The sequence below is a fragment of the Lepisosteus oculatus genome, chromosome 6 (genome assembly GCF_040954835.1).
Source record: "Lepisosteus oculatus isolate fLepOcu1 chromosome 6, fLepOcu1.hap2, whole genome shotgun sequence".
In the NCBI taxonomy this organism is placed as follows: Eukaryota; Metazoa; Chordata; class Actinopteri; order Semionotiformes; family Lepisosteidae; genus Lepisosteus; species Lepisosteus oculatus.
In genome coordinates, this window is record NC_090701.1 from 12,194,643 (window position 1) to 12,216,162 (window position 21,520).

Sequence of the window (21,520 nt, forward strand, 5' to 3'; positions counted from 1 at the left end):
TTTCAGACAACTTTGGACTTATAGCTTTGCATTCTGTATGAAGGCTCTTAGACTTTACCGATACTTGTGCTGCGGTGCAGTTTTCAATATAACAGACAGACTGACAGTATCTAAAAACAACTATACATTGTACATAGCCTGCATTTGTTGTATTTTGCCAGCTTTACAATGATTTAGTCTGGGAATGAACCCAGTTGGGAAAGGGAATTTATGTTCTTATTTAAGAGGTTTGGGTAGCATCTCAAAACAAATACCTGAATAAAATCCAATTAATACAACAATAAACAATAAGAATAAAGTGCCCTTGCATCCTTTGTCGTCAGGGAAAAAAAAAAGGATTTGGGCAATTATAAAATAAGGGAGAACAAATGGACCTGAAAGAGAAAGACCTCAGAAATGTCATAATATAACAATTGATAATATATCCCTGGGCACTGGCTTGTCATTAAAGAAGGGTGTCTTATTTTGTCTGCATCTCTAGGGCATGCTTGGGGCTGGATCAGATGCTGTGTGAGACAGAACGAGACTCAGCTCCCAACTACTCAAGGCTGTGGACAAGCTCTTACCACCATTAATCAGCGGCAGGTCAGCGCATAGCCTAGAAATCAGCCGACTGCTCATCCCTGCCTTAATAGCCAAGAGCAGGAGCTGAAGGGTCCCAAGGGAGGCTTTCCCATTGCTTCAGCTTGTGCATTTACTTTAGTTAAAGACGCACCAGATGTCAGGCCAACTTATTAGTATATCCTTCAGCTGAGGCAGTGCTGCACTGTGTCAGAGACAGAAAGCAGAAGGCTGCAACTCACAATAAAGCAGCAGAGTAAATGACACTCTGATGGCAGATGGTAAATATTGCTTTACATAATTTAAAGCTTGTAATACCTTGGCCGCAAAACACTGCCATAAAAATTACGTTCCACTAGCCTCCTCCTTTTTTTTTTAACAATGTTCTTTCCAAAATAAAATGAGACACTTCCAAGCCATCAAAGCTAATATATTACATTCATGGTTTAAAATAAAAGGATTTATGGCAAGGAAGCAGCTTCAGTACTTTTGAAGTTGCTCCCTTCTCTTTTCTACCGTGGATGTCCCTGTTTCCAATTACCGATATGTGTTAGAACGATAAGCTCTTGCAAAGAGGCCAGTGCTAGCTACCAGTATTTCGCAAGGTGTTATTTAAAAAAAGGGATGTTTGGATATTTTGATTGTTTTTACTCTTTTGGAATTGGATTAAAGATCCATACACACTGTGGGGCACAACATATCGTGTTTATCGAAATTAAACGCATTGAACAAAAAAAATCTCATTTCTATCCTAAGCCCCAAGCTTTAGGGAGAAGAAAAATGGAAACTTTTCCCATGAATAAGAAAAATGTTAAATTTTTGTATGGAAAAACAAATAAATTGTGCCGTTGGTTCCTCAGAACTGCAGTAATGAAAAGAGAACAATGAAGGAGAAGACAATGCTATCTTTTGTTTATCAATTCAGAAATAAATGAGACTTTGTAGAACTTTAAACACTGAATTAAAACGGGAAAGGTAAAAATAAAACTTGCAGATATTGTGATCACCTTCTGTAACACAGATTCAATATGAGCCCATGAAACGGCTCAGTCTCTAAATCCCATCTGGAGCATAGATTATTGTACAACTCATATTGCAGACCAGAGATAACTGGCTCAAATATGGAATAATGCTCATGAGGAAACTGACCAGGACACCCAAAGAACACAACTGACTAGATGATCACCGAGGTGTTGCAAGGATTAAAAGACAACTAGGGTTTCACCATCTTTTTCCATAAAAAGAGGCCACTGAACCTTTCAATGAGACTTGTACCAATCCTCAATCGGACACTGAGCTCTTCTACATGAGCTACGGGATTGAGATGTGAAAAAAAGAAGCAGATCTATACACGGACAGTTTCTCCCTTGGGAATCGGGCTCTGCGAGGAATTCCTTTGCACACCAGTCACTCGCAGATTATGAAAATTCTTTAAACTTACAGCAATATACTTTGATTCAAAGAAAGGGAACAAAAATCCCAAAACACAAAAATTCTTAACACACTAATACGTTTCTATGGTAATCAATGTTCAAACATAGCTTTGCCGAGACATTCCGACCTTTAGCAAGGTATGTAAACATCACTTTAGGTACTTGTCCCCACCCCAAGAAAAGGCCTGGGAAAAAAATGTCTGCATGTGCAGCACATTTTAAATAAATATCAAGCCTATTGTGCTCTCCCAACAAAGAGGGTATCTTAGTAACGTTAAAATAAGGTTTACTCAGTAAGACACAGACTGCTATAAGCACACTTCCTGTCATCTCAGGAAGATCGATTGATGGAAGCATTTTAAAACAGTTTAAAACTTGTGCCCATGGACAAAGTGCAAATGCCTTCTTTTGGGTCATAGTTAAGGGGTGTCAGGTTATGACCTCTGCTGACTTTACAGGAAATTGAAATTAAAGTAAGAAGACCAGCTTTTATTCAGAGACCTGTCTATATTGCCCACATGAAACAAGGTAACCCTCAAGCTGTACTGAAGGAATAAGAGGGAGGGGTGGTCTTTCAAGAAATGTCCACACAGACAGATGCTGCAGTTTTTGTTAAAACCTTTCCCCCCCCAATTAAAATTTCCTCACTACCTACTATTTGGAGACTCCAATGCATGTTCACCATTCCTTAGGCTGAAATTGCTGAAGCCCAGTCAGGGGAAGGAAGTATCCTACAGGCAAAAGCAGAACTGGGGAAATGCAGGGATACAGGTACATTTGTGGGAACAAAACTATATATAGTTATATATAGAGGCTATATATCAATAGGTTCACTGCCCTGCTTGTACCTTGCTTTTCCTTGCTCATTTTGCCAAGGAAGAGCAAAATAAATGAACAATAAATGAATTGCCATTTAACCAACTACAGCTAACATGACTACATTTAGTGCACTACTGAGTAAGATTAAGATAGTGTTGTTATAAAAACCAGGATGCAGCAGAGTGAGCCTTATCCTAGCATGTTCTTAGCCAGTGGAGGATTTGAAAAAGTTGTTAGTGGATTCGAATGAAGAATCCCTGTTGAGATGTTCTGATGCTTGCGAGAGGTGTGCAGGAAAAATACTAACAAAGTCAACAGAGACCTCGTGTGGTAAGATGACAAACTGTGGGCATAGAAGACAGATACATCTAGAAGGGCAGGACTCTTTGGTCCAAATACAAGTAACCAAGCTTGTATTATTTAAGAGTTTGAAAGCTGCTCAGATGGCGAAACGGATTGTAAAGTGTGGCATCTCAAATAATTCACAATATATCCTAAACGTCTTTTGTTATTCAAGTAGGGAGCTGTCTCAGCATGCATAGGCTGCAACGGAACAAGTAAAGGTTCATTCCATGCTGAAAAGAGAAGAAAATAAACAACGTTTTGGCTGTGGGAGTTCATCCATCCACCATCTAACTGATCACTGTTTTGATCCGATACAGGGTTATAGGGGAGCTGAAGCTTATCCTGCCTTATGCCCATTGCTTTCCGGGATACATCCTGGATGGGACACCCAGACACAAACACACGACAGGGCCAATCTTCCCAGAATCCAAATAACTATGTCTCTGGACTGGGGAAGGAAACTGGAGCACCCGGTGAATAAGCATGCAACCATGGGGAGAGCCTACAGATTCCACACAGATAGCACCCCAGGTCCAGAAGTCTACCCAGGGCTCCACTGCTGTGAGGTAAGCAATCCTAAACACTGCGCCATTGTGACACCTAATTTTGGTATTACCAAATCATTCCCAGGACAAATGGAAACAGACCAATTCATGTCTTTATAAATGTGTCCGATGGGTGAGAATAAGACATTGTTAAGATGTTCTGAAGCTTGCCACAGCTGTACAAAAAAACTGGGAAACGGATAAGGTTTTTTGTTTGGAAGTGAACTGTGCAATTCTGACTTTGGCACCAATAAATTCCAAAACCAAACAATGGAAGACTGAGACTTTAATTTTATACCGCAAATAATGGTTCTACAATATTCCTAAAATACATCAACTAGCTCAGACCATGAAAGACTCCAGAAAAAAAGGGTTACGCATACTACCACAAAGCTGTACAGCAGATTAGTTAATGGCCACTTTTCACTTTACACAAAACAAAATTAAACTGAGTTCTACACAACAACCAATGTGGTTATGAATAGATTACATGGGAAACGTATTCATGCTACAAAATGTATAGAGGGTATTGCACAGATTTAGATTGTGTGAGGGAAAAAGTAATTGGTTAGCAATTTGTTTATTTAGCCAGTAAATAATTATTTCAACCCCAGAAAGTGGATTACAAAATACATTTTATACTAATATTAAAAGTCTGAAAACAATTAAGAATGCAATTTAAAAGGAAAAAAAATACAGAAATGCAAGTAAATATTTACTCTAAAAGAATTTAAGGAAAGCAAAAAGTGAGGACACCAAGCAAAATAAAGAGATGGGATTTGAAACGGGACTCGGGAGAGAGAAAGAAAAAGGATAAAATATTTTAAAATGGTCCTGATTGAATCCAAATTGGTGCGATCCTAGAGATGCTTTAACTTTCCCTCTTCTTCTCTTTGTTTTCTTAAGTAACAAGACATCAAATGCAAGAGGAAAAAGTCCAGAGCTAAAGAAAAATTCTATGACAGAAGGCAGCAACTGGAAACTACAAGGTACCTTTGGACAACCATTGGTACTAGACTAATTTCATGCTATAAATACTTAAATCGACCCTTTATGTAATGTTAATATCCTTCAAAGTTTCAGCAGGGTGCTTTCCTCATCTCTGCACAGTTACACGATTTCCTCTGGACTCACAAATACCTGAACGTGCAACTAACATAAAGCAGCACTTCCTTCCAACAAATTTATGGATGATCAGTAGCAAAGAACAGTTGCAGCAAAATGAAAGAGTACAAAGATGTAAAGTGACAGAAGCCGGCTCTAACTTCCTACCGATTTTGGCCATTCCTTTATTACTCAGCCACGCCAACCCCCAGTACAAATTAGTTGCAGAAAAGGTCATCTGGTCATAAAATACAGTACAGAGTAATTTTTATGTAAGTTTGCCAACAGGGACATAAACCAGGACCATTTCAAACTGTGACTCAGGATAGAAGTGTATTTAAAAAAAGATCTTTGTTCAGAGTCTATTGTGCTGTCGTGTTGTTTGGCTTTATGGATCTTTTGAGCACCAGATCTGGCTAATTAATTAAATAAGGAAGTTACCTCATTTTTTCTTTTTTTTTTTTGCTTTACCGCTTTATTATTAGACTCTCCTTTTGAAGTTTTTTTAGGGGATTTGGACTCCTAAATCACATGGACACTGCTCTCGTGTTGAACATTTTGTAGCGTCTGGATAATTTAAATAATAGGTCAGGATGTGGCTGCTTGGACGAGCAACTTGTTTCATGTTAAGTTAATAATCGCAGATTGGTGTCAGCCAAGGGGCATACGAAGACGGCACCTGTTTCACTCACTGGTTCTGTTCCTTACAGCTTTTAACTGCTTAAAGAATTTAAACATTTCTCCTTTTTCTTTTATTGCTGTTGTGATATTTCTAGTCTATGCAAATTCCATCTAATTCATCATCTAGCTCAGAAATATTAAAAAATGAAATGACTTATGAAATGCTTTTAAAAAAAATGTAAGAGTACAATTTTCAGTGATATGATTTTCTGCTGGGGCACAATTCAAACAGCCTTGTATAAAGAGCGCTTTTACAGCTAACTAGATAATGCAGACAAATGGGTCATGAAATCCATCTACTGCAGAGCTAGGAAACTCAGGACAGGCACAAATGGGACCCTGGCACCAGATGGCACCTATATTTTGTGGCCATTAGAGACATGAGCAACCCAGTATGGCAAAACTGTGACACTGAGCTGATATTGCACCCTCTGATGTTTATCAGATTTCAAATAAGTTGTAGTTTTTAAAATACAATTGTCTGAGCAGGCCAACCAATATAAGCACCCTAAACGTCCATTGCTCTATCCAATTAAAGAGGCTATATTGAGTATTAATACAAACTATGCCCACTGCTCCATTCTTGATCAGTTTCTGTTGTCTTCCTAAAACACATCGTTCAAGAACGCTCCTTTAAGCCCGACACTTGCAGCTCATCATCAGCACTGCAGATGAACCCTTAACATTATTCTCGTGAATTCTCAAGCCATGAAACTACTGCTTTTCTTTTCATATAATCAGTTGTTCTACTGTGGTATGAGTCATATGACCCACTCTGCACTTACGATGTTTTCATTAGTTTATGTTGTATCATTAGCTTTATTGTCCACTTCTGCATCATTGAAATTAGCTGCTTAGAAATGTGTGATGCATCATTGTACTTACAGTGACAATTTTACACGAGTCATATCAGATACAAATAGTTACTAGATAAAATGCCAACAGTTATAAGCAACAAAATATCTGACCTATTCCTTGAGCGGTAAAAACATGACAGGCAAAACTCTGCCAGTGCTTAACCTCCACCCACACTATGGCGAAAATAATTGTAAAATGTTTTTAGAGGCATAGAGAGAAGAGTGTGCCAACTTTGGGAACTGCATTCTTTTAGAATTTAAGATGTATATAATTGTATAGGGAAACATCCTAAGAAAGGTAAATGATACAATAAGGTAGTTATTAGGGTAGTAAAGCAAACTCTTATACATTATTAAATATACTATTTTTATTAGCAATCTTTTAAATATTGCTAAGAAACAGTTCAGATAGTGGCCCCGTTACGTCCAGACGATTCGAAATTAAGAAATTATTTTTATTAAATTAAAATTAAGAAGAACATTGCAGAAAACGGTAAGTATAAAAAATAAGGCTGTCCTGTACCTTTTTTGATCCAGCAAATCCTTCTGACTCCAGAAAGAAATAGGCAAACGGCATTAGCATGAACAGACATAAGTTGGAGAACAAAGACATCAGATTCCACAGGCCTGCAACAAAACAAAAAATAAAAGAATGAGAACAGAGAAAGCAACAGAGTGGTAAAGAAGATTACTAAAACTGCAATGCACTCAACTTCCTAAACAATATTTGACAGATTCATAAAGATAACTGTATGGTAAACCAAAGAAATTAAACAAATCCATAGATTTTAATTGTCACAAACTTAATGACCAAGTACATCAAAATATTCATAAATATAAATAGATATCGAAGCTGTACATTACATCGAAATAAATGTGCTGGTTTATGCATCACATACATTTTTGGATGTTCACGTTCAACTATCATATGAGAGAATGAGTCACACTACGGGAATATTTTGATATTTTAATCAGCTAATGCTGAATTTGTTCTATGGTCATGTTCGGAACAGAACTGGATTCACAAAAATCCTTAAAGGGTTGTACATTGATGCCATCTAGTGGTAAACTAAACCGATTCCCTGAATGTTCAGAAATAAAAACCTAATACATCCTTCATTTTATAATCAATCTGTGGAAACAGATAATACACCTAGAAGCTATCCTGGGGTCAAAATTCTTAAGAATGGAAAGGAAACAGATGAGAGAAGGCAAGCCAACGTCTCCTTGGCCGTTTAGTTTCTAGAAGCTAATCGATTCAAAGATCTAATTTTTCAGTCCCAGTTTTGATGGAATAACTTGGTAGTTTGGTCCAGATTCTGAGAACTTTTCTCAGTTTTAAGCGCACTTCTCTAATTTTTCACTGTATAAAACCTAAGTCAACTGCATTCATCCGTTCAGAACTGGAGCACACTGCACAACAAAGCTCATTCCAAGATGTTTCTAGTAGTTCACATTGGTGTTTCTCCATGTGCCTGGGTTCATGAAGAACTCATAATGGCATCCCTAAATGCTTTCCTTCTTGCCCATCTACTCCATTTGGGGGAGCATCCTCCCATATCTGGGTGTTTTCCACTTTTTAAATGATCGACTTCGTCTCATTACATTTAGCTTTTTTGAAACATTTTTAAACCCTTCTCCCGATCACTACCTACCAGACTGAGGGTCCTTACAGTGACAGTGGCTGTTATTCTGAAATCACGTGAACCACTATTATTGCCTTATCAAGCCACACAATTAATTGAGCCACACTCCACTACTTTTGTGGCTTAAGGCAATATTTGTACCTAAATAAATTTAGGTTTCTCGTAGAAACGTGTTTGAATATGTACACGTATGAAATATGAAAGAAGTTTCCATTTTTCTTTCATAATTATCTTTTTTGTTTTTTATTTGAATGCATGGAATAGGTTGTAGGTGAAAAATGTGGAAAGATATGAATATTTGAATAGGGGCACTGCATATACAAATACATGTCATGTGCTATTTTTTCTTTTTATCAGAAGGAATTTTCTTAATGATCAAAATTCTTCCAGTCCTTGAAATAAAAGCGCACTCTCTATACATCTGCCACTTTCATTGATGATACCGTTTTTAAGACGTACTGTAAGAATTGTTTATTACAGTTACATTATAAAACTCAGAACCTAATATTTAAGTCCTGCACATGAACTGACCACTACAAAGAAACATGTCCCAACAATCTGATGGCAATTATTAACAGAAAAAATAACTAATAAATCAATAACTTAACTAATTGTTGCATACAGGAAAACATCTAGAATTTCTCTTCATTAGCTGCTTTTTGAAAAGGCATACCCTAATCAGGGAATCTCAAAATTAAAACAGAACTTCAAAAACAGATGGTCATTCTTGTTATTAACGCATTCATGGTTATTGCATCGGTCACCGTTCTTTACCAAGTATTCAAATAAACGGGACAGAGCTTATTCTGTACATGAGGAGACGCAATCATTTTGTCTGTAAACTTTGTTGTGAAAGTTTCTGGCTGTTAACAGTGAAGCACCAAGAAACAAAAAATATACATTACAGAACTGAAGGGGGGGAAGGGAAAAGAAAAAAAATACTGACCATGGATTAGTGAGCCGTTAAGCCACTGGATATAGTAGTTTTTGGGGAAGGAAAGCAGGATCTCATTACTGATTATAGAAAACGGCAGAAGCAGCACTGCCCCTGCTGACACTGCCAGCGTGAAGGTGCACAAGTAAAGTCTGTGGAATCAAACAAAGGGGCATTAGTCAGGGACGTTAAATGCATGGAAGAAACATTAAGAGGTTGGTTAATTTGTTAATACCATTCATGAACAGGAATCAAAACCGAGGCTAACGTCATAAACCAAAAACAAAGAGCTGTGACTCAGAGAAGACGAGGACAGCACACTCAACTCACTGAGCAAAATTCTCATTTACTCATCTAAAAAGTAAATCCTTTTCTAAAAGCTGTCGATCCATTCCTGCTCTCCGTTACTTAACGGACACTGAAGCCTTGCACCCTATGTGTCTGAGACAGGCACCAGGCTGTCATGACCCTTAGCAGGAAAAAATGGTGCTCTGGTGACGAATAGATCAAAGTTTTCAAAGTTAACAGGTAAGTAGAAGTATCCAACGTCTTAGGACCTGAGGTAAAAAAAAAAAGTCTAAGACAACAGTGAAACGGCAACTGAAATATGGTTAATTCAGTGAAACAGCAGACAAACAAGTGATATAAGAATACTTACAGCTGCACAAAAATACTGGTTGCTGCACAGTTAGGTAGGTAGGAATCTCACATACTCAGCTACAAACAACATCTACTGTACGTCATATTTGAGCAAAGAAATTTGCTTAAGATACCAGTGGTATCACCACTGTGAGTGGTTGAGCAGAAGTACTTTTTCCACTCTTCCAAATAAGGATGTCTAATTGTATCAAATGTAGGCCTGTGTCAAAGTCTTGCCAATCTACTGCACAGCACAGAGTTATTCTCAATTCTCGGATCTTTGTAAAGAGCTCATTAAATCACGGGCGCGGACGTCTGGATATAGGGAGGAAACTGGAGCACACGGATAAAACCCACATAAAGATGGGGAGAACACAAATTTCACCAAGACAGGAATTAAAATCAGGATCCTGGAGCTGCAAGGTAGCACCACTAGCTGCAATATGACTGTGCAGTCCCATGTAAAAACTGAATCGTCTCCAAACAAAACATGAGTGCACATGTTAAGCCATTATTTTACTACAAGATTTCCTACAAGAGAATCCCATGCTTTTATCAGCGTGACACTGGTTTTAATTGTTAACAGGGTCCTAACCATCTCCCAAGGTCTTTTTTTTTGCAGATGCTAGCCTTCTTTTGCACCATTCCATCAGTTTCACCCCATTCAGGCTAAGTAAGGTTAAGGTAAAAGCACTAAGAAGATCAGCACATCAGCTTCAAGATGTTACGTTTTCTGGTAATTGAAGTAATCTGCGTACAATGTGGAGGTAGGGGTTGGATCATTACGTTTTTGTAAAACAGGCGTCTTAATCTTTTAAGCAAAAATGTACTGCACATCAGCCAATAGAACCACAAACTATTAACAAAAATACTTTAAAGGATAAATGGTAAAAAAACGGACTTTTTGTTAATTTTTCAGAGAGCTGAAAAACATGTGTATATATTCATTATATGTATTCAGCAAAGCCATATCAACTTAGGTGGATATTTTGCATTTTCTGCTCCATGTACTGTTAAATAATCTCTCTCCTCACTGCTGCGTTTAAAAGAGAGATGTTTACTGGAACATAAAAATTGGCTTTCAAGAAACTTCATTAATATAGAAAAAAAAAATCATTGGACTGCCCCTCCTGAATCTGATTACACTCATCCTCAACAACCTTAACTTTTTTTCATTTTTAGTAGTTCCAATTGCGTTTTTGTTCACAGACCATTCACCTTGAGTATCTGATGCACCTGTAGTAGTTTCATTTTCCTAGCCATTTTTGGTCAAATTCTTGATTTTACTTTTCAGCAAAACATACTGTTTCACAGTTATCAAAAAGCCGTGAAAAGCAGTGAAAACCGAAAATGCGTGGCATTTTGAAATTATGACCATATACTTTGCTGATCTCCTTGATGCATTTATAGTAGTTATAGTAGGGATTTCTTCCAGAAGGTGAAGATGGAAAATGCCTCAGGATTCACAGTGTTTAAACTTGCTTTACTTTTCCTTCATCAAAAAAAAAATGGATTACATTTTTTGCAAAACAAATTTGCAAGTCATATCTTTCTCTCCTTTATAAACTTATGATTTTCACTGACAATGCACTCTTTCTGTAAACATGATTTTGCATAATTAAAATCCTTCCTTGGGGGCTGGGGAAAGTCACTTATCGACACACCTCGGTAGTTTAGAAACAACAACATAGATATGGCAGCATGAGAGTGTGGACATGTTTTGCCGGTGCAAGAATCAATTAGTATGAGACAGAAGGTACATTTGCAAAGGTACAATATCTTTTCGTTACTCAAAGCAAAGTAGTGTCGTCTGGAAGGCAGTGTGTTGAACTAAGTATTTCTTTCCAACAGTAACCTTAAACAAAGCAATCTAAATCTAAGTTCCTTCAGTCAGAAGGTCTGGAAACTAGCATACAATTCTGGGACTTAAGCTTAAGCATGTAAAGGGATAAGCAATAAAGAAGTGCAAAACACTCTGGGAAACCGCAGAACATGATTGGCAACAACAGACTGTGATACAATGTGAGGGTTACGCAACTAGTATGTGCAGATCTGTTTGCTAAAAGGGAAACGTTTTCACATGAGAGGTTTGTGGCAAAATGATAGCAGAAATGTTTTGTGAAACAGTGAATGCAAGTATATTCAGCTCCTTGTGATTTTTCTGGTCTTAGCTGCATTTCAGTAAGACTATCCAGATGATCATAATTGTGACCACAACTGTACCATCCAGAGCGATTATAGCTCAATATTTCTTTTGCTATTCATTTCGCCTGTGATCTAGACCGGATTTTGTCCCCCATCTTCATAATCAGTTACAAAGACACATTTAGAAACATCCTCGGTGTGAAAAACAGATAACATAAACCATAAGAAGTTGCTTGCTCTATACCACTAAAACAGTCAAATAGGAAAAAAGTTAGCATGATTAAAGAGAATCAAAATTAGGAGGAAAAACTTCATAAATTCCATGATTTCCAAATACTGTATACTAACTTCTACATCTACAGAAAAGGATATATTAAGGGATCCGGACAATAAGGGAAATACAAATCAAATGGGAGGCTCAGATTTATTAATAAGTCAAATTGCTATAAAATATGCAAAATTTCTTTCACTTTATAAACAACCTTACAAATAAAATTCACTCTGTGCTCCTCAATGTACCATTAAGAAAAAAATAGACTACACTTACAAAATTATAAATACACTTTAAGCTCTAAGAGAATATTTAGCTTAAAGTAAGGATTCTCTGAAATTTCAAATTGAGCTTCAAAGGCCAGAATATCAATAAGACAAAAAGGACCATAGTGCACATCTGTACTCACGATATTCTGTTGACTAAGGCATCTTCATCTTCGTGGTCATCTAAGGAAAAGTTTAAAAACACTATAGTTAAAAAGAACAATAATAAAAGTGAAAACAGGAATTGGTTGGAATATCTGCTTCTAGCATTGTTTGCACTGTTGGTAAAAACGTCTATTAAGTCATTTTGCTAGATCTTAAAATTAATCCGATTATCCTCATTGAGAAAAAGAGGTGTGAATTATAAATCGTGTTGAAATTTGCCATTGCTTGTCTCTGCACTTTCGGGATGGTAACCCCAAGCGTACCCCCAGTATTCTGCCTACTGTATGTGCCAGATTATTTCATACAGTGAAGGAAACTGTTCCAGAAGAATTCCTGCAGCATCCAAAAGAGACTTCTTGCAATAAAATAATAAAATCAGTCTGCCGTCAGCGTGAGCAGCTAGGTGGAGACTTGTGCCGTCTGATGTAAATTCAAAGTTCAGTCAGCGAAAGGCATTAAGGCAACCTGGAATTCACTTTTCACATCGGTGCTACAGCTCAGCTAGAGATGTCATAGCCGTGTGTTTAAGGCTAATTCAAGGCGACACGCTTCTTGAAATGAACCGAGGCCCCATGCCTGTGGGCAGTGCTGGTCCAAAAATACTGCAGAGACTTGAGGTCAAGACTCCCGGACGGAGAGTCTGGAGTTCAAATCCCAGGTGGGAAAGTGCTTCTGTGGCCTTGAGCAAGGTATTTCACTCAAATTCATTCCAGTAAAATATATTTCTGGATGAATAAGAAAGGTCAGAATGTTTTAAACCGACATGCGTGGTTAAATAAAGGATTCATTTAGGATTTACATTTAAAGAAAAACAGTGTTTTACCTCAATTTATATTAATCCTGAGATTTGAATGTACCTCACTAAGCCTCTCAGCAGAAGTATATACACAAGCAATATTATTCTTGGAACAAAAACAATTAATTGCATCATATTTACATTTTGAAATGATGACTTTATTATTTATAAAGTATCTTATTGCATATTATTTCACTTGCATTTACTGTAAGGCAGTCATGGACTCTTCTGAGCACCTAATATACAGTTCTTTTTGACTACCTGGCAATGGTACCAGGTTTTAAAACTGGTAAACCATGACGTATATACACAAAAAAACACAGAGAGAAAAATGCTTTCAACTAAAGAATAATTCTGAGCAAAAGGGGAGACAAAATAATGACTAGTTCTGGAAAAACTGGTCCAAATGAAAATATTTTTAGTGTTTAAGAAATTACTGTATATACACAGTTTGATCAAAAACCTACTGCCTGCATCCTCAGAACCTATTCTGAGAATTTTTTAGGGATTCGGTCAGGGCATCCTGATCATGCTTATGGAATCCTGTTTTTCCTGTCCTCCAATCACAGGACAGCCCCTTGCGGCAAACAGCTCGACTTTGCTGGTGTTAGTTCTGGCTGCTTGGTCACAGTTCTTTGCTCCTGCTCACTCCTCCTTTCAGTCCTGACCCTGCGTCCCTCAGCACATACATTCCAGTGCACATATGTAGGTCAACACATCTTGAAAACAGTGTCCAGGTTAGGACTTTAACCTGTCATGCTTTTGGAGTTACAGTGCCTTTAAAAATTATTCAGACTCTTGCACAGTTTTCACATTTTGTTGCTCTAAAGATTGCAGTCATGATACTTAAATCAGCAATTCATATCCGTTATATAGCCATCCTAATACACATATTCAAAGCAAAAGCAAGAACAACTTATAAATATGGAAGAAAATGGAAAAGTCAGGACTGCATACGTATTCAAAGCATTTGCTGGGGCAAACCTAAATGAGGGGAAAAAATACCTTAACTCATCACAAAATCAGTCATGTGGCTTCTGTCATGTGCAATAATAGAGGGTCGCATGATTTTAAAATACACCTGTCTCTGTAAGGTCCTTTAGGCAGGTGTGGATTTAAAGCAAAGATTCAACCATGAAGACCAAGGAGTTTACAAAACATCTCAGTGACATATTTATCACAGATCAGGAGAAGGATGTAAAACATTTCAAAGAACCTTAATGTCTCTTTGAGCATAGGGAAGTCAATCTGTAAGAAGTGGCAGCTACCCAGATGCTGCCTTGATCCAGGTTGCCCTCCCAAACTGAGTTACAGGGCCAAGAGGAAACGGATCAACTTTGAGACCAACAACAATTCTGAAAGAGTTACAGATTTGAGTGGCCGACAAAAAATGTCTGTGTGTCAACAATGGGAAATCGCCCGAAACGTTGTGTTCCCTTTCTTCTTTTTTTCAGCATGGAATAAACCTATTACTTGTTCCTTTGCAGCCTACGCATGCTGACGCAGCTACCCACCCATGGGAGGAAAATGTCCACTTGTCAACAATATCCCAGTCACATCGCAAAGGGAGTTTGAAGGGAATTAGAAAAAAAACATCTCAAAACTCATATTGGTTCTGCAACAAAGGACCGAAGTCAAAGTCAAACCTCTGGAAAATGTTTTTGCCGTTAACCTGCTTCAACACCATCCCTTGAAAACCTGCTTCAGACCAAAAACAGGGAAATAAATTCCTTCACCATGCAACTGATCCAAAGCACAAGATCAAAGCCACACAGGACTGGTTTAAGAACCAGAAAGTGAATATATTTGAGTGGCCAAAGTCCTAACTTAAGTCTAATTGGGGAACCTGTGGAAAAACTTTTAAAACTACCGTCCATAAACATTTAACAAATTGAGAGAGCTTCAGCAAATCTGCCAAGAAGAATATTGCACCAAGCCTGAGTGCAAAGTTGGTAGAAACTTATCCAAAAAGACGTAATTGTTGCCAAAAGAGCTTCCACCAAATATCGAGATCACAGGTGTGTATACTTCTGCAGTCAACAAATTTATTTTTTACATTTTTGCTTACATTTACTGTGACCTACCTTACACTTACAAAGTCTTCAGTTTGAGCATTCATGCTTCGAATCGCAAATTAAGTTTAAAACAAAAAGGTGAATGCCTCATTCCGTCATTTCAAAAACTATGACACACCATATGAAGGGTCTGAACAATTCATAATGCACTGTGTGCTGAAGCACAGACCGGAAAGAAAACCTGAAATAGTTTCCAGTTTTTATGAATGAAACACATCTGCCTATTGATGAAGGCACACATTTGGACTAGCAGTTTTGAATTGAGTAATCTTCCCCAACTTCGGAATTTGTGTTAACTAATAAATGTAATAGATTCAGGAATACCTGCAAATATCAGCATTATTATTTATGCACACTGACACACGGAGTTGTATGATGTTCAGGTGCAGTTTCAGTATAAGAGCAAACTAGTAAATCGTTCGAGGATTTTCAATGAGAACAGGCGATGGTGATATACAATGATGTTCAGGGATTTTTTTTTTAATGACATTCATTTTCTCAGCATATTTGATGGTATAATAGCAATACTCACTGTAAGGCACCAGAAAACAAGCAGCAACTACTACTCACCAGCTTTCCTCTTGTATCTGGTTATGATGAAGTAAGATACAATGTAGAGGACTGCAAACAGCAGGAAACAAATCTGTGAACAAAAAAAATATTTTTTAACTAAAAACGCGAGTTAAATGTACCTTGCAAATAATATATTTTTTGACCATTTTCATTACCATATTTTAACTTTCTGTCTTAAAAGTATTCAGTTTTTGGTATTTTAGAAAGCACAGACAAGACAAGAACACCTGTTTTGTTGCTGTAGATAAACATACTGCAATATGATTTGCCTTCATGAAAACATCAGTGCTGTAGAGTCTTAATTGTGTTGGTAATTATGCAAAACCAACATACATAATATATATATATTTAGTATCATTCCTGAGAAGCTCATGAGGATGTTCTTCCTTGAAGCCAAAATACTGCCATTCCTGCCTCCTCATACACTTTAACCTACTGTAAATACCAAATGACCTTTTACAAAGGGCAAAAAGATATGCTGCCTATCTTAAGGGACAAAGTCAGTCAAAAACAGGTCAATCACATTCATATTTATATCATTTGCAAAGGAACAGGTAAACATTTATTCCATGCTGAAGAAAAAACAGACAACATTTCAGCTGAGACTTTGTCACACCTGAAGAAAACTCCACAGCCAAAATGGTGCGTTTCTTTTCAACATGGAATAAATATTTACTTATTCCTTTGCAGCCTACACGCGCTGATGCGGCTACCTTCTTGAACTTCTTTATAGAATTAGTTTGATCCATTAACTCAAAATCGACAATATTTTTGCAATATAAACTTCCAAACAACAACAAAAAAAGTTACACAGTACAATTGTAAAGGTTCTGTAATATGTTTCAACAAAGGCAATGTGTTGTACTACAACAATACAAGACAAGCTAAAGCACATAAGGTGAAAAAAAATTTGAGAAGTGAACATGCAGAATAGCACAATCCTGTACAAATTAAATTCATTTCCTGGACTCAAACATTAAATTAGTCCTCCCATGAAAAATTGACCTTTTGTATGTCAAAGATACATAAGCTGGCCTTTTGTTCAATAAATATCTTTACATTTAAATGTTTAAGGAAACCTGTAAAGTTAAGATTATTAAGGTTATGGTGTACTACAATGTAGACTTGATGTGAAATTGGATTGGTTTTTCAGATAAGTCACACAAATTTCTAAAGAAATAACAACCAGACCTGTATTTCACAAAATAAGAAAAAAAAAGCCACAGAAGTCACTACTCAATTATTTATTTTTAGGAGATGGCAAAGTCCACACTCAAAATACATTTTGTAAACTACTTCACTTTTTAAAGAAGCCAAGCTGGAATTATCCCCACATTGCTCAACGATTAATGCCGATTTTCATTTAAACTGACTTCAGTGATAAGAGGATAGGAGAATGGAAATCTTCAGCTCAGGATTTCCTGTTGGCCACACCAGCATCAGCAGATTCATACAAACTCTTTCACAGAAAAAAATACAACTGTATTTTTAAATTATTTATTTTCTTTTTTACACTGTAGACAAATATATCTCTTTTCACCATGGTAAATTACCAAACTAAGCAGTTAGGTAGTAACATCTGCATATGGTGCAGGCCTTTTTGCTGCTCCTGATTTGGGTTACATTAGTAGTGTATATTTTGTAAACCTTTTAAATTACTGTAACAGACATTTTATAATCTGTAGGTTAAATCGATATCTGATCATCAAATAGAAAAATGTAGTTAAATCTTGTCACAATTTTGCCTCTTTCTGTCATTTGCAAGGGCAATTTAAGATGTGCAATTCAAAATCTAAAACACGTGTCACTCCATTTCCTCTCAAATGCAGTACAAGTGTCTTGCCATCATGTTATTCAATACATAATTTAACATCCAATAATTAGTTATAGTAAAGATCAAAATTATCATTTGCAGGGGTACTTCATTGTCTTTCTTGGATTACCATGTTAATAGACATTCACTGGTGTTTTCATCATTTTTTCCCCATTTGTTATTGCTGTTCTCAAAAGCTTTGTATCCCATCATGCTCTTGGAAATCAATGACAGGGTGACTTGAAAAACGTGCACAAGCAGCCAATAAATTAGATGCTTTATGCTTTTCAGGGAACTGTGAGAGTTGACAAAGCAATTGTAAATCAATCTGCTTCTTCATACCAACTGATGGGAAGTGAAGCATTTTTCAGATAGTTAGAACCTTTTTAATATTGGTATAGGAGCACTATCAAAATGACAATATCAGGCAATGTTCACTTCTAATTACACAATTATAGCTCCAAAGCCGCACTTATTGTAAGATTACTTTCAAGCTTAGAAAACTAAAACAGTTTTATATATTATTTACCTATACAGAAGAACTGAATAGGTAAATATGATTGCAAATGTGATGCTCTAAGCATTAAGTGAAAATTGTTTTTTTTTTTAGTATTTTAAAAGGACACTACCAGTTCTTGCCAATGTTAAGTTACAGTAATGGGATAATATCATCACACGCTCAATGCACTTAGCGATTGGGGAAAAACTGTACTACCCTTGTCATCAGTACAAGAACTGGCAGGCATATTTTAACTATAATGGCTTTGCCATGTAAGTTTCAATAAATCTTTATTCCATTATTAGTTTACTGTAACACTGACATTTTAAAAATGATCATCATGGAAAACTAGATAAACTGTTAGAATGCATTTTTTTTTTAATCGGCAAATTCTCAAAAAGAAATCAACAATGTTCAGCACTGAAATCGCATACCTACAATACTGGCACAGCACCAGTGGCTTAGATGCTATAGCACACTGTCATTATTTGAAAACTCGTGACGGGTTTAGGGCAGTTCTTCATTCAGCCACAGATGTCACCGTCATTGAAACACAAACCAAAGCAAGCCCAATCAGTACACCAAAATAATTTGTATCCTTGCAGGATCCCAGGCATTGTTTGTTTCTTTAAAAAAAACAATTGCTTGCTTAAGCAACCATTGCCCTAAAGCAGCACTGCTGCCTCACAAGTTCTTGGGTTAAACGTTCAATTCAGTAATGGGACACCTTGTGTGTGGAGTCTGCACATTCTTAAGGAGCTCCAAACACAAACTAGGTTATTTAGTGTCTCTAAAGAATGTGCACGTGTCCCGTAATGGAATGGCATCCTATCCTGCATAAAAGTCTTCCTTCTAACCAGTCTTTCTGAGATTGCGTGATGTTCTAGCTTCCTCTGCCCCTCACCTGGCTTATAAGCAGGTTACTGGTAAAGACAGGAAACAGCTTTAAGACAGACACTCAACCTAAGCTTAGAATGTAGGCACACTCCAATTATAAAGGTTGTCACAATGCAAATGAATGGGAAATGATATGATATCATCAAATGATAGGTTGAAGATAAAAGCTCCAATAGTCAAGTACAGCACTACAACTACAGCACACTGTAAGTACAGCACCAGCAATTTTAACTATGATAATAACAGAAACAGTGTTGCCCATTTAGAAGTAACTGAAATGCAAAATAAAGGCAGGAACACCCAGCAGTATCTATCAATGCTGTCACGCCTGCAAAATCTGTTAAAGCACAATACGACGTTGTATTTCTTTCTTTATTGTCACAGTCTAATCATACGCCTGGCTTGCAATTATTGCTCTAGTCTTGCTCAAATACCATCAGCAAACCTACTGCATACAGAAATTGACAATGCTTAAACACTTTCATTTACTTTCATGGAAGTCGATCGCTGGGCTTTGTTGCCCTTCCGCGCTCACAGAGTTTCCTACATCAGCAACTTCTGCAGGACAGGGATATCCCGTGGGAGTTACATAGGCATCAAAATCAACGAGGGACCACTTAAAATCACCAATCACACCTTTCGTGCGTGTTTATCGCTGGAAACCAGACCAAAGCAACCCACGTGTTAAAACACGCAAACGTCTTGTAGAAACAATGGTGCCAGAGAGAAGACACTGCTAATAACTTCAGTTGAGGATATACAGGTACGCACGATGACTAGTCTATGTTAGTCTATTGCATAGCACTCTTTTTTCTTTAATTTGACGTAAAAAGATTATTTAAATGTTTCATTGCTTTTGTTTAATTTGTCACTTACAAGACCAAATACAAGAAACACTAAACCAGGTAGATCCATTATTAGGTACGCCTGGGTACCACACAACCAATGCTGCACTCGTGACTAACATTTACAGAAAACAAATCCAATCAATATGCAAACGTGATCGATGCAAGGTCCGCAGAGACTGCCCAGCTTGGATCCCCAGAAATAAAGGCAAACCGTTTCAACCCCAAGGGTGGTATTAAGTAAACTCTCTGGGTCTGCTGAGATGCAGATCTGTGTTCGATATTTTAGATTTAAGAGAAGCGTTGTGCACCATAATCACAGTCCTCGATTTGATTTTAGAAATTGAGATTTGGGGGGTTCTGCGTTCAGAGGCGTGTTAAGGTGGAAATTGTAGCTACAAAAGCTACAGGCGGTGGCCACGCCAGGACACGTTTCCTGAACACTTTTGTTCTGGGGGGGGGGGCAGGGATGGCGCCAAAGGGGGTTGTTTTCAGACTAGGCCTGCAAAAGAAAACTGTAAATGCGATTCAAAACTTGTCCCCCCCTCCCAAGTTTGTTGTATTAATATTCAGTTCATCATTGCATGACTGTACTCACGATGTACTCCCGGACTTGGCTGTGGAAATTCTGCTCTCTGATAGTCACATCGTCCTCTTCCATTCTTCATATTGCACAAAAGCATCAATAACTCAACAAGGCAGGACAGCTGTCATGAAACACCTGCTGAGGAGGACTCCGAAATCCCACTAAAATAAACAAAAACACATCCCACAGTTCCCTTGCCACCTTTTAAGACAACCCTTTTTCGGGCGAGTCATAATGCTGAGACAGTAGGCCTGGTGACGCATTTAAGGGCGGCCTCAAAAGGGGTGTACGTCATCAAATGTGAGACTACATGACGCCTTTAATGTGTGACTGAAAGGGGGGCGTTACAAGTAGTGTTGCAATTATAGACGTTAAAAGAGGGGAGTAGATTTGGATCGTTTCGTTTTGTGGACGTGATATTATAATTATGTTCTTTTTTCATATTTCATCTTGCAAAATATAACACAACATCAAACTCTTTTATTCTAACACATTAACAAAACGTACTCTCTTGACGTTTTTCAATCTATCCAGATTTTACGTTCAGTCCTCTGTGATTGTGTTGAGCGCGATTAGTCACACATAAGACAGAACATTTTGAAGTCTAAATGTCTCTATAGCTGTTTCTTTTTTCAGTTTGCCACGTGCCTTGATAAAGACAGTAAAAACAGTGGAAACATATATGACGTTTTTTCCATGAGGGAGCTCGTCCTTCTCAAACATTTCCAAGTCTTTTGCATGAGTGTTTCAATGGCAGGGAAGGACCTTATGAAAAATACGACTTTGTTGCAGTTACAGCACGTCACAGAGCAGCGATTAGGTTACGTGTTGATTCTAAGGTATTTAAAAGGACCTTTCTTATTGTGGCATAGGCGCGATTGATTCGGATATATTAAATGTTCTAAACCTACACTAGCAAAGTGTCTTGACGTGATGTTCATGCCCAATAAGGAAATGCGCCTCAGAACAAAACAACCGAACTTGTTCGAATCTGAAACGTCAGCTGGTTTTCAGCTGACACTGCT

At 37.4% G+C, this 21,520-nt stretch overlaps 1 protein-coding gene across 8 annotated transcripts in view; it reads right to left on the reverse strand.

Annotated features, from left to right (window-relative positions):
- lmbr1 (limb development membrane protein 1) overlaps window positions 1-20,770 on the reverse strand; it is a 119,395-nt gene extending 98,625 nt beyond the window's left edge. For 7 of the 8 annotated variants that reach the window (XR_011189857.1, XR_001479239.2, XR_011189858.1 and 4 more), the window contains exons 1-5: window positions 20,508-20,769; window positions 15,853-15,925; window positions 12,390-12,429; window positions 8,938-9,077; window positions 6,869-6,972 (exon numbers count right to left, since the gene is read on the reverse strand). Coding sequence is in view for 5 of the 8 variants with exons in the window: in XM_069190988.1 (XP_069047089.1) it covers window positions 6,869-6,972; window positions 8,938-9,077; window positions 12,390-12,429; window positions 15,853-15,925; window positions 20,508-20,570 (420 nt within the window). In the remaining 3 variants the exon portion in view is untranslated. Of the gene's footprint in view, window positions 1-6,868; window positions 6,973-8,937; window positions 9,078-12,389; window positions 12,430-15,852; window positions 15,926-20,507 lie in introns of all 8 variants that reach the window. The other variant, XM_015354783.2, reaches the window with a different exon arrangement.
- Window positions 20,771-21,520: the final 750 nt, after the last annotated feature.